The 13267-nt window shown below is 47.0% G+C and overlaps 1 protein-coding gene across 2 annotated transcripts in view; it reads right to left on the bottom strand.

Moving 5' to 3' along the window:
• Positions 1-2161: 2161 nt before the first annotated feature.
• VWA8 (von Willebrand factor A domain containing 8) overlaps positions 2162-13267 on the bottom strand; it is a 354557-nt gene continuing 343451 nt past the window's right edge. For both annotated transcript variants that reach the window (XM_035704343.2, XM_049099336.1), the window contains exons 43-45: positions 11450-11548; positions 10068-10306; positions 2162-7852 (exon numbers count right to left, since the gene is read on the bottom strand). In XM_035704343.2, coding sequence (XP_035560236.1) covers positions 7744-7852; positions 10068-10306; positions 11450-11548 — 447 coding nt within the window. In that variant the 3' untranslated portion in view covers positions 2162-7743. The remainder of the gene's footprint in view (positions 7853-10067; positions 10307-11449; positions 11549-13267) is intronic.

The raw sequence follows: 13267 nt of genomic DNA, 5'->3' as shown, positions 1-13267 counted from the left end.
GGGGCCAGCTGCACGCGGCGGCCTCCCACAGCATCTGTCAGCGGCCGGTCACTCACTATGTGGCCCCCCGAAATGAATACAATGTCGGTTATATCTTAAAAACAAAAACAAAAACAAAAACAAAACAAAACAAAACAAAAAACCCAACTGCTTTTTTTGGGAAGTGGAAAAAAAAAGAGAACCGTCTCGGAGAAAAACAAAGGAGCTTTTTTCTTTTAAAAAGCCACACTCATTTTCCAAAGGTCCTTGGTATTTTTTTTTAATGCTGATAATAGGTGTTTTTTAGAAACTGTTATAGGGCAGCCCGGGTGGCCCAGCGGTTCAGCGCCGACTTCGGCCCGAGGTGTGATCCTGGGGTCCCGGGATCGAGTCCCGCGTTGGGCTCCCCACATGGAGCCTGCTTCTCCCTCTGCCTGTGTCTCTGCCTCTGTGTCTCTCATGAATAAATAAATGAAATTTAAAAAAAAAAGAAGACTGTTACACAAACAGCTTCTTCCTAAGTAAGGCCTGAATTACAGGCGCTTCTCCGGACTTCTACGGACACTTCCTAGAGGAATTCTCAGTACTCCCATTGTACAGGAGGATCATTCTGGTTGAAGAGGCTCCCGTTGATCTCATTCCAGTCCTTGCCAGGACGGGACGCGGGATTGCACGGGATTGCATGGGATTGCACGGGATTGCACGACTCCTTCCTCGGAATGTCCCTGTGGCCAGGCCTGGGTCCCACGGGGTGTGGGCCAGCCCTGCGTCTGCAGGGAGGGAAGAGGCTTCCAGTGAGGACTGTGGCCTCTCGGTGGTGTAAAGCCCACAGCACAGGGGCGAGGTTCTCTTGGCAAATTGAAAAAAAAAAATTCTGATCTGTTTACTTCCCCAGAGGCTGGGGGCAGGCGCCCAGTGTTGAAGGGCCCTGCCCTTTCTAGGGAATCGCCTCCCTGATGGTGCTGCGCCGCACCTGACTCTGTCACCCAGACACCAGCAAATGTGGACGGTCCCTAAGCGGGAGCAAAAGGCAAGCGGAGATCCGGGTACATCTGAAAAGGCAGGACTGCAGAGCGCCGAGCCACCGCGCACCCACACCCACACCTGACGAAGCCTTCACTGTGTGCTCCCCGGAGGAAGGGGGTATGATACACGCACCCCGGGGGAGCCCCTGTCTCGTGCCTGCACGCTGAGTCCCGGGCCCAGGCCCCTGCTTGGGGGATGCTCCAGCTGCAAGCACCCCAGCCCCCCCTCTGCTTCCTCACTGGTCACAGGCCCAGTCTGGAACCTTCATCTCAGCTGGGGCCTGGAGAGACCGCGTGTGAATGAGGGAATTCAAACCAGGATGGGGGTGATGGATAGCCTCCCAGGCTATTTGTATTTGAAAGAAGCCCCTCTCTCTCGGGGAAACGCAGCTCCAAAGACAGACTTCAGATGTTGGGGGGCAAGGAGCCAGGCCAGCTGCGCGGAGCTGTACTGCAGCCAAGTGACCGACTGTCTGCTCTCCGGCGGTCTTGCGGAGCTGCCACGGTCCCGCCTCTGCGGAGAGGGTTCCCGTTTCCCCCAGGCTCCCCGGAGAGGCCAGAGAGGAAGGGAGACCCTTTGGGGGGACACTGCGTACTGAATATCGGGGCTTCCGGAGCGTCGTACTCGAGCCTGCAATGTGTGGCCATGCACGCTCTTTGAAGAGAGTTGTTCAAAAACCTCGAGGCCCCCAAGGACACTTTTCAGGGAGGAATCCTTTATCACACGTGTATTCCCCAGACCACGCCTCGGTGAACTGAGCCCTCGAACCTTCCCCCGTATCCCTTGCCATCTGCCTTCTTTACTTTTGTGTGCGATGCCCCGGAATCGGAGCAACCCGGCATGCTGCGAAGCCCTTGGGTTCCTCACCAGCCGTGGGCCCTGTGGGAGCCCCATCCCACCCCCCAGGAGCCAAGGCCAAGGCTGCTCAATGGGCTGCCTCCCCTGTGCTGCCATTTCCACTGCCCCCCAGCCGCCCCCCCCCCCAAATGTGCTCCTTTCCAGGCCACTGTTTTCAGGGCTGAATCTTCTGTGGGCCAGAAAATGTTCTGTAAAAGGAAATGGGCCCACCAGCTCTGCTAGGACTTCCTCTATTCCTGGAGCCCCGAGGATAGAAGACGTCTTAATTCGTGTTGGAACGAAGAAAGGCTCAGTCTCATTACATTGGCATCAGTATTTATTAATATAAATATATTGCACCCAGAAACCCAACTTTAATGTCCCGTCTGAGTAAGCGTCCTTATTTTATTTCATTTCAATTAATAAGGCTTCATGTACGGCATCATGAGACCAATTACACAGAGTACTCTTGACAGGCTCATTATTTTCTTGTCCCATCGCGGCCAGCGTAGGGAGACAAACCTGCTGTGGGATGCTCAGGCTGACAGGTGTCCCCTTCCCTTCCCAGGTCAAACCCTCACTACTATTCCTAAGGCCTCGGAGTTGCACATCATTTTAAGAAATTTCTTTAAGAAATTTAAGAAATTTTAAGATATGCGGACACTTCGGGGGGGTCACACCCATTGTCTCTGGAGTCAGAGTTTAACGACCAACAGCTGATTGCTTTTTCAAGGAAAAAGCTGGCAGCTCCAAAGCACTTTGACGAAGCCAGGGAGAAGAGAGAGCCTCCAGGTGATCCTGGCGCCTGCCTGGAGGAGAGGGCCTTGTGCGGCGGCTGATGTTTCTTGGAGCTGACGTGTCGGTTGCTGAGATTTCTTCGAGCTAAGTATGACGTTCCCACCACGCTCCGGATCCAAACCACCTTCGGAGAGTTCTGCTTTGCTCGGGGTGGCCAAAGACCACAAGCGCCACTCAGTTTTGAGGTTATGTAACCCCGGCATTCCAAAGCGTTCGGCCCCGGCTGCTGCAAGAACAGACAAGGCCTCTGTTGGAAGGTGGAAGCCCCAGACGGTGCTCAGTGTCAAAAAAAAAAAAAAAAAAAAAAAAAAAGTCAAATCATTTTCAACCGGAGAGGTTTGCTTGGCAAGCATTTCCCCCCGCCTCTGGAGGAGATTTTTGTTTACAGGATTCAACAATGAAAAAAAAAAAAAAACCCACACACACAATTGTGCATTGTTCAGCTTGTGGCACAAAGGTCAGCTCTCGGCACCCAGTAGTTTTCCAATTCCTGATCCTTTTTGATCTTCTGCAGATTAGCGGATTCGGGGTTTTAGTTTAAGGCAGCAAGACGCAAAGAGGGAGGCGAGGGGCAGGAATCTGGTGCATTCCTATCCGACAGCAGTGTCTGTCCAGCTGAGGGGGGAAACCCTGCTTGTCCTAATCTAATGATTCTTTGTAGCTTTTAGGCCGCGGACCCTGCCGGTGACACTCAAGCCCGGTGATTTGGGGGCTCAAACCCTCTGTACAACAGGGGCGGTTTGTGGGGGTTCTGGAGCCAAAACCACATTGAAATGCTGTGGTTCTTGCAAGTCTTGTGTGAGGGACAGGGTCAGTTGGCCGTATGAGATTTAGAAACAGGGACTGTAGTGTTAGAATTTGGTTCAACATTTTAAATTTAAGTCTTTTTAAAAAAGATTTTATTTATTCATGAGAGACACACAGAGAGAGGCAGAGACATAGAGGGAGAAGCAGGCTCCATGCACCGGGAGCCCGACGTGGGACTCGATCTCGGGTCTCCAGGGTCACGCCCTGGGCCAAAGGCAGATGCTCAACCACTGAGCCACCGGTGTCTCTAAACTTTAATTTTTAAAAAGGTTTTATTTAAGAGACAGAGCATGAGAGAGAGAGAGGAGAGAGAGAGCGCACCTAAGCAGGAGGGAGGCGTGGAGGGAGAAGCAGGCTCCCCACTGAGCAGGGAGCCCGACGTGGGGCTCAATCCCAGGACCGTGTAGCACCTGCCTTCAGCCCAGGGCCTGATCTTGGAGACCCCGGATCGAGTCCCACGTCGGGCTCCCTGCATGGAGCCTGCTTCTCCCTCTGCCTGTGTCTCTGCCTCTCTCTCTCCTCTGTGCCTTTCATGAATAAATAAATAAATAAATCTTAAAAAAAAACAAACAGATGAAGCAGTTGAGACCCAGAGGTGACAAGCCCAAGGTCACACCTCACAGCAGCATCTAGAACTTCCTTTCTACTGACTCTTCTACTTCGAGTTTATGAAGCCTTCCGCCACAAGATCCAACACCGGATTCCTTTCCGTTTACCTGTAGCGCTTTGGCCACAGCAAACCTGAGAGAAAGGGAGGGGAAGGGCAGTGGCGGGGACTTTGAGGACACCCTGACCAGAAGGCGGGAGCGCGTCAGACTCTTCATCAGAGTGTGTTCGAAAGCTAGATGTTACTGGTTGGAATAATTTTTCGCAAGTGGACATTTTATCTCTTAAGGCGACAAAGTCACGTACAACTTACTAGATGCGAGCGGGCATTTGCCTATTCTTTGATGCAACTCTGGAAGACCAGGTGTCCAGGCAGGAGATGCTGGCTTAGAACTTGCGGGGTCTCCCTCACACCTGTGATTGTTGGGCCCTAATGGAAAGGGGACAAACTGGCAGACCCCGCCTGTCCCCCCAGTCCCATACCTCTCAGCTCCTCTGCTCCCCGGAGGAATTTAATCCTAGCTGATATGACAGGGGACAGGCACAGGAAGGAGCCAGGTGGAGGGAGGGCTGAAGCCTCTGGAGCTGGTTCTGGAACCGTGACCATGCTGTCCCCAGAAAACTACTTCTCAATGGATTTCAGAGCCCTCGAGTTTTGTTTGAGAGAAAATCCCACTGGCATTGATGGATTTCTCCTCCTCTGACAGGTCACTGGAAAGGGTGTACGTGGAAAAGAATTAAATGATTCATTCCCAACGTGTGACAGGCTCAGGTCCTCCAGGCCCGATCCACTGCCTCCTGTGTGATGAGGTCATCTTGCCGGGGCACACAGAAGGTTCTGGGGGGAAGGGGCCCCTGATGCTGTGGCCATTCAGTGCATTCATTCCTCCCGGTGCTCAGGGGTAACAATGAACCTTCTCAGGGCTCCCCGGGCTCACTGGGGAGACCCAGCTGGTGTCCATGCCTTTCAATGGGACCCCCCTGAGGCAAACAATACATTTATTATAATGTCCTGGCCCCGAGAAGGGCCTGGGAACAGCCTGGAGTGGCCCGTAATTAAGTGCGTTTAATAATAAAGGCACAAACTTCTTAGGGATTCCAAGAAGTGAAAATAAACCCTCCTCATGTCTTCTCTGTCCTCTCCCCCTCCCCTGTCAGCTTCTCTTTTACAAATAAGTCAGGAGTTACATGATCTTTCTTTCTCCTTCCTTCCTTCCTTCCTTCCTTTCCTTTCCTTTCCTTTCCTTTTCTTTTCTTTTCTTTTCTTTTCTTTCTTTTTTCTTTCCTTTTCTTTCTTACAATTGCAAGGATGTCTGGCCGGTGGGGAAAGGAAAATTTAATTACGTGAGAACATTCTCCCCATGTTAAAAAAAAATGGCTTCTGCTCACTCAGGTAGTTAGGGCACAGGTGAGATTTGTTAAAAGGCCATTCTCAGGGCACCTGGGTGGCTCAGTGGGTTAAGCACCTCCCTTTGGCTCAGGTCATGATCCTGGGGGATCTGGGATGGAGGCCTGCATCCGGCTCCTTGCTCCTTGCTCTGCAGGGAGATTGCTTCTCCCTCTCCCTCTGCTTGCCGCTCCCCCTGGTTGTGCTCTGTCAAATAAATAAATTTTGAAAAACCCATGCCATTCTCTACCCGACTCTTGGATTCTGGGCCCAAACATTTGGGGGCTGTGACCCTCTCGTGGAGGGGCACCCCGGGGGTTAAGCTGGCCCTGCGAAAGGCACTTCCTCAAGTTTGTGGCTGAGCCCAGGAAGGCCCGGTGAGAGGTGTCCCTCCAGCAGTGTTCCTGTCCCGGGTCCCCACACCTCCCTCCGAGCGGCAGAATGTGTGCAGGTGGTTTCTGAGAGGAAGGAAAGCTCCTCTTTCTTCCAGGGAGTGGAAGGAAGCTCTATGAACTGCGGTCAGGTTGCAAGAAGAGAGAGCAGCGAAGGCAAGGAGAGCTCGCCTGAGGTAAGAATAATGCACCAAGGGGGCCACCATGGCCCTGCCTGACCGGGGGTGTGGCCTGTTTTCTTGAGCTTCCTTAGGTCTCAGTTTCCTTACTTGTCAAGAAGGATGTTAAAAGGACAATGAATAGTCAAGAGTTCAGTATTGGGAAGTGACTTGCCTTCCTTGTCTGTAAAATGAGGTTAAAAAGTACCTGTTTTGCACACATCGTTGTGAGGACTGAACGGACCCACCCCTGAATGGACCCACTTAGCATCCCCGCTGCGTTCTAGGTCATCAGTGAACACTGGGCGGCTGCCCTTGTTATTATTACTACCGTTCCTAATGCTGGTACAGGGTTAAAGGGACTTACTGGGTTGCGATCGCATCACTGGATGATTCAGTACACAGAGCAAGCATCTGGCTGGAAAAACAAGACAAGTCGGCGAGCTCATGGGGCAGTCCCGACTGCACTGGAAATCTGATTGCTTTTATTTCTTTGACAGTTGTTAGGGGGTTAGGCTGGTGAAACAAACGGGTATTTTCTTTCCTATGATTGATTAAAATGAAACGAATCTGTACAATTTCACTACATATGGACAAATAAGTTAATTATTATTAACAAGATTAGTTTTTCCAACCCATGTCAGGAAAGCACACATACATCGGTACTCCCCGCAATTCTGACTTTGCATCACCGGTGAAGAGGAAGTCCTTATGTGGTTGAACAGAGCCTGACTTTGGCTGTAGCGTTTGATTTTAAACAAAGTGACATTGAGCCCGTTGATAAATAAAGGTCAGCCGAAGAGCAGGTGGGGAATAAGGTGCACTTTGAAAGAAAAAAGAACAAATCTTGAAAAAAAGGGTGTTTTTGTTTGTTCGTTTTATAGCTAAAGACATCTCCAGTTACCATTCAACTCAAACAAACTGCCTTGCTTTCACTTTGCTTTAAGTAAAACCATAAGCGTTTGTTATTTCGAGCCTTACATTTTGGACACCAAAATACGTGACACTTGTGAGAAGTGCTGGACGAACAAGAAGACACAGGAAATTCAAGGCAAGACATCCTTTATCCTTCCACGCTGACAGCACGGAAATAGGACGGTCACTCTTCATTATTTAAAGTCTTTAAACAGTCGAGTGGGGAAGGAAGCAATGCAGGGATCTTTTGATTCCTTTTTAGCTTTGGCCAAGAAAATGGAATTATTGAAAAATAAGATCTGACCTTTTATAAAATACTGCTGCTGGGCGGCTTTTCAGTGGGTTTAATACTATAAAATCATTGTTTGCTGGGCGATGGAGGGTGGAGGAGAAAATAATGATTCCTGGTGGGGCAAGTTTACACAGACTTGTATCTCGATGGCAGAAAATGGTATGAGAATGACTCCTGTTCCCTCAGGTGACCAGATGTTCTTTTAAGGCAAAAGCAAGGAATTCTCTTTCCCTGAGCTTTCTGGGTACAAACCAAGCACCACAGTTCTCAAACCGTCTTCCATGAACCCTGACACCTTTTATAAAATGCAGGGCAACCCGTTTCCCTGTGAACCCCATCAGTGGTGGTAGATTTCCATGCACAAGCTCCTCTCCCGCTGCTTTCCTCAATTCTGACTCCTGAAGCAAGCACAAGAAGAGCCAGAATGCCAGAATTATCCAGTCATTGCACAGGTTCACTTTACAGATGCCTTCCTGTCTTCACAGCATGCCTTACTCCCATCTTGTTTCAAATCCCAGGGTCATCAGGGGGGATGAAGGGCGCGTCTTAAACAGTGGACAACATGGTGGAGGTGAAGATCTGTTGTAAAATCTGAGGGATGTCCTTGGTATCCATGGCGACGAAAGAGCGGCCAGCTGGTAGAGTTCTCTGAAGCCTGCCAGGAGGGAGAGGGAAAGAAAATCACCATTGCAAATGGGGGCTCCCCTTCCACCTCCTGCCCTCTCACCAAGCAAACCTCGGCATCCAAATGGTTTCTCAGGAAAGGAAGTTTTTGCTTTCTAATACCTTGTCCCTGCCTGCAACCCAATGGGCTGTCACCAGGCAATGAAAGGCCTGGAAGGGCAACAGAACAGAGGCCTGCTGAGAGCAGTGAACCAAAAGAGAGGTCTTTTCAGTGAGAAAAATCAGTTAATTTGAAAAGAAGAAATTTCCTTCCTTTTATTACTGTCATTTCCTGGTATTCCCGAGGCAAAACAGAGCCCTAGGGAAGGATCTGGGATTAGCTCACCTGGGACCAGCACATGCATTGGCCTCACAGTGTACTTTTAGGTGTTTTTCCTGCCTTAGAAAACACGCCCCCAAGATGCTGCCCAGCCAAACCCCAGGTGGTTCTCTCTCTCTCTCTCTCTCTTTTATTTTTTTGCCTCACATCATACAACATGAAGGGGAATCTGACTTCGGCAGTTGCAGCTTGGATGATACTAAGGTTACATAGGCTTATGATAATTTTTTTAAATGGCAATTTATCATTTGGAACAAAGGGCCATTTTTGAAAGCAATCAAAGTACAAGACACAGTTCTATCCAAAAGAACGCCTCCTTTCACTGTGCCAACAAAGTTTGGTTTTGGAATGACATTTAATAAAAGTCAACCATCCTGTGTAGTATCATACATTTGGCATGCCTGGTAACCGACCAGCTAATTCTGCAACATATCTTTTGCCAGTGGATGTTGGACCATTTCCCTAGGAAACCACAAGGGTATTATTGTACTTTCTTAAGTATTCAAACAGGATCTGTTCACTAGAAAGACAAAATAGCTATTTCAGCTCAACTAGTATTTGTTGAACTTGCTGTCTGCTTAATACTGGGCTGGTCCTGAAGAAAATCTGAGTGGAAAAGGCATGGTTTGCATTCAAGGGCATGGAAGTTCTAGAAGGGGCTACAATACAAAACTGAGAAAAATCAGTCAGTTGTAATAAAGTGACTGCAACGACATGATAGTAAGGCAGTTCTTAATCTCCCTCTGTGGTCCTGCAGCGAGGTGAAGGGAATAGAAAAAGATGCCAAGCTGTTTGGACACTAAAACATTTCATAATCTAAACAGGACTCTATACCTCAGAGAGTGACAGGTAAAAGACAGGAATAACAGAAAGGTAGGTGGTCTGGGCAGGAATATTGTTTTGGGGGGATGGAGGAGATATACTTTCATTTGTGTTTTTTGCTTCATACAAATATTTCAAGCAGAGAAAAATCACAAGTTCTTTCTGTTTATAATTTGAAAAGATAAACGTTAGTGTGTTCGAGAAATCAAAGTGTTTCCAGAGCTCTCCTTTTAGTTCATCTACAATGGTATCTGTTATCTGGCCATAAACTTCTCTACTGAATATTCCACATGTTCAGTGTAGCATCTTACTATATATTCTGTTTTTCACGGTCTCCGCGTGCTTCACCTGCCTGTCTCCCCAGTGAGAAGAGATATATACACGTCTATATGTATGTGTATATAAATAATATATTTTATATATTATTTATATACACATACATAGCATCTTCTGCTAGGAAAATAGTAGATGTTTGCTACTATATTTATTTTTTAAAGATGTATTTATTTATTTATTTGAGAGAGAGAGAGAGAGGGAGGGAACTTGCCGAGGGAAAGGGAGAAGCAGCAGACTCCCCACTGAGCAGGGAGCCCCATGTGGGGCTCAGTCAATCTCAGGACCTTGAGGTCATGACCTGAGCCAAAGGCAGACACTTGACTAAGCCACCCAGGCGCCCTGATGTCTGCTACTTTGAATATGATTCAAATATGAACTGATTAGAACTGAACTTGAGACTTTGACATTAAGTTCAAAACATGTAAAATACTGTCTAGTTTATTAGTGGACAAATCAATTTGTTATTCTATTGTTGGTTTAAGTAGAGACTGAAAAATAATCAATTTAGAATTATCGCTCATCCAAACACAGAGTATTATATCCTCTCAAATCGACTACCAGCTCCTTGACTGTAGCAACTCGACTGCCTACCCTTCTATTTTCTCCCCCACTGCCCCTCGTGAAGCCAATCCCATGAAATGGCACGTGCTGGGCAGGTACTCAGGTGTCCCTATACCTGTCCTTTGCCGGATCCGGAGGGGATGCTTACCTGGTTGCTTGATCACCTAAAGAGCCAATGAAAATGGCAAAAGCATTTACTTGAGGGTTGCTTGTCAGGATTTGGGCAAACTTGGCAGGATGTATTCCGTATCGTGACAGGTTTGCATCACTTAAGACGATGACAAAGTACTCGTCAGCTTCTTCTTTGACTATTTCCTTGATGGCATGTTCTGTTCCCTCTAGCGTGTGGTCCCCACTCATGCAGAATTGAGCATGGGCATGCATGGTCTGGGGGTAAGAGATGTTGCACGGAAGCCATGGGTGAGAAACTTTTTAAACAAACATAATGATATTTCTATTGGCCATGAGAAAGCACAAATACCCATTACTGCCCTTGAATAATAAATCTCTAAGTAAGTTCTATTTAATTTGCACCTTAGAGCGACAACAGTACACAGTGATATTTATATGCGGTTAAGACTTTTGTTAGAAACAGGGAATGTTTCCAAACTCTCCCAGTTGGCACTTGCTCTTAAAACTCAAGCTGCCATTTAAAGTGGGAAAAATGTAAGAAAACATAAAACTTGGTATCACACACACACTCAGTGGGAGGCAAAACTCCAGGGTGGTCCCTGAGATTCCTGCCCCTGCTATGCACAGCCTGCATAATCCTCTCCTCTTAAATGTGGGCAAGTCCTGTGAACGCACATGGAAGAAAAATGAGGAATGGGTTCAATTTCTTTTTTTTTTTTTTTTTTAAATTTTTTTTTTATTTATTTATGATAGTCACAGAGAGAGAGAGAGGCAGAGACACAGGCAGAGGGAGAAGCAGGCCCCATGCACCGGGAGCCCGACATGGGATTCGATCCTGGGTCTCCAGGATCACGCCCTGGGCCAAAGGCAGGCGCCAAACCGCTGCGCCACCCAGGGATCCCCAATTTCTAATGAACAAAGTTGTAGCACTAAACACTGTACTTAGAACAAGGGGGGCAATTACCTTAAATGCACGGTGTGTGTGTATTTCTATTGTAGATCGAGGTATGTGAAAAATATCATTAGAAAATACTAAGTACTTAAAAGGGGTCATTCTTTTTCTTTTACTGAGATATGCAGGGACTGAGAAGACCTGTAGAGGATACAGGAGGGGACCCAGGCTGTAGAGTCCTGATAATAATATTATTCAGTATTATTAATAATAGTATTGCTCAGGGTAATGCTGAGTACCCTGGAAATAGGTAGGGAACAAAGTTTAAAATTTGTACCGTGGAGAAAAGGATTTTAGGCACGAGTGTTTTCTCCATTTAATGCTCGAATGTTTGGAACACAGTTCTGTATCTCCTGCTACCTCAGCGAATCTTTTCAGTGATCAGAAGATGTTTTACCTAATCCGGGGGAAGTTTTCACGATATAGAAGTGACTTAATTTACTTACCTTCAGGATTTCTAGTCTTTGCTTATTGTCCTTGGGGATTTTGTTAAGTGGAACTAGACCAATGTTGTAGCCATCTCCAGAGTGTCCAACGATGTCATACTATAGGCAAGAGAATCAGAGAGTTAGAGGCCTCCGTCCACTAAAGAATTGTCATCAGACCTATAAGCCTCCAACTCTTTGGTCTGCTACTGTACAGAAGTGCTCGACAGATGGCCGTGGAGAAGTACGGAGAGACGGATGTGTGTTTATCAACAAAGGCAGATACACTCCAGGTTCCTTTACTTCTGGTCCATCCTCTTATGATTTCTACCAGCAGGAGGTAGAAAGTATAATGAGGGCTTCAGGGGCTACCAAGAATTCCATTCTTAACTCTCAGAGAAGAGTTCAAAAAAAAAAAAAAAATCACACACACACACACACACACACACACACTGGTAGCCAGAATTCCAATGTGGCCCCCAAGACCCCAGCCCCTGCTATACACAGTCTGCATAATCCTCTCCCCTTAAGTGTGGGCAGGATCTGTGAATGTGATAGGATGTTACTTGTGATTATTTACATTATGTGGTAAAGGGGATCTTGCAGATGTAATTAAGGCTGCTAATCAATTGACTTTGAGTTAATTAAAAAGGGAGATTATCTGGGCGCGCCTAATTTAATCATAAAAACCCTATAAAGCAGAGAGTTCTTCTGTCTGGTAGCAGAAGGGAAGACTTGAAGTATGGGGGGCATGTGACATGTGGGAATTGTCTGTGGCTGGGATGGGGGGTTGGACTCTGGGGTAAGGCCCTGAGAGTGGCATCTAGGAGTGACCCTGGCTGACAGCCAGCAAGGAAACAGGGACTTCAATCCTACAATCACAATGACCTGAATTCTGCCAAAAATCCAAAGGGGCTTGACAGCAGAGCCTCTGGGTAGGAGCCCTGTCTGACTGACATCCTGGTTCCGGCCTTAGGAGATCCTGAGCAGAGAATGCAGCCGAGCCTTCCTAGACTCCCAAACTCCAGAACTAGGACCTAAGAAACGGGTATTGCTTTCAGGTGCTATGTTTGCAGCAATTTGTTACACAGCACAGATGCTTTTTAAAATCCTGAACACAAAAGTGAAAGGTGTTCACCATAGAAATTACAGAAAAACACAAAAAGGAAAGTAAGAATTATTCATATTCCCATTATTTAAAGATAACATCTGTTAATGTTTTGTTGTATAAGTTTTGAGGCTTTTATTTCCTCTCCATATATGTGTAAGAGGTTGCACATTCACACATATAGATGACATCTATATTTTGAATTTAGGAAATACCTTTTTAATTCTTTGTCTCACATCGTGAAAGGCTAGAGCTGAGAGTGGGGTGCAGCATTTTTGTGGAATTTGGAAAGAAGTTTGGGACCCACAGCAACTATAATTGGAGCAAGGTGGTTCTTAACTGTTGGGTTTGCTCCCAAATTCCCTTCTTCCCTCCTATCTCCCTCTAAGAATTTTCGTGATGCTCATGTGAAAGTTAGAACGGACTTTGGGGTATCTGGGCAATTAGGGCATCTGCAAAGAAAACTCTGAGTGTGGGCAAAAGATCTTTTGGAGTATCTGGAATATTACTGAGGAGCAAAATGCTTATGACTCACTGCTTTCTACTCACCAGCTGACCATCAGTCAACAGCTGTCTTTCGAACACACACCATGTGCAAAACATGACTCTAGGTGTCGTAGCGGAATGCAATAATTTCTTTTCATGTTTATTCCTTTTTAACTGGTGAGTTCTTTGAGGCCATATCTTATTCATCTTTGAATTTTAGTATCTGTGAGTGTGCCTGGTGTGTT

This window comes from Canis lupus, chromosome 22, assembly GCF_003254725.2.
Source record: "Canis lupus dingo isolate Sandy chromosome 22, ASM325472v2, whole genome shotgun sequence".
In the NCBI taxonomy this organism is placed as follows: Eukaryota; Metazoa; Chordata; class Mammalia; order Carnivora; family Canidae; genus Canis; species Canis lupus.
This window is presented reverse-complemented; position numbering and strand designations above follow the sequence as displayed.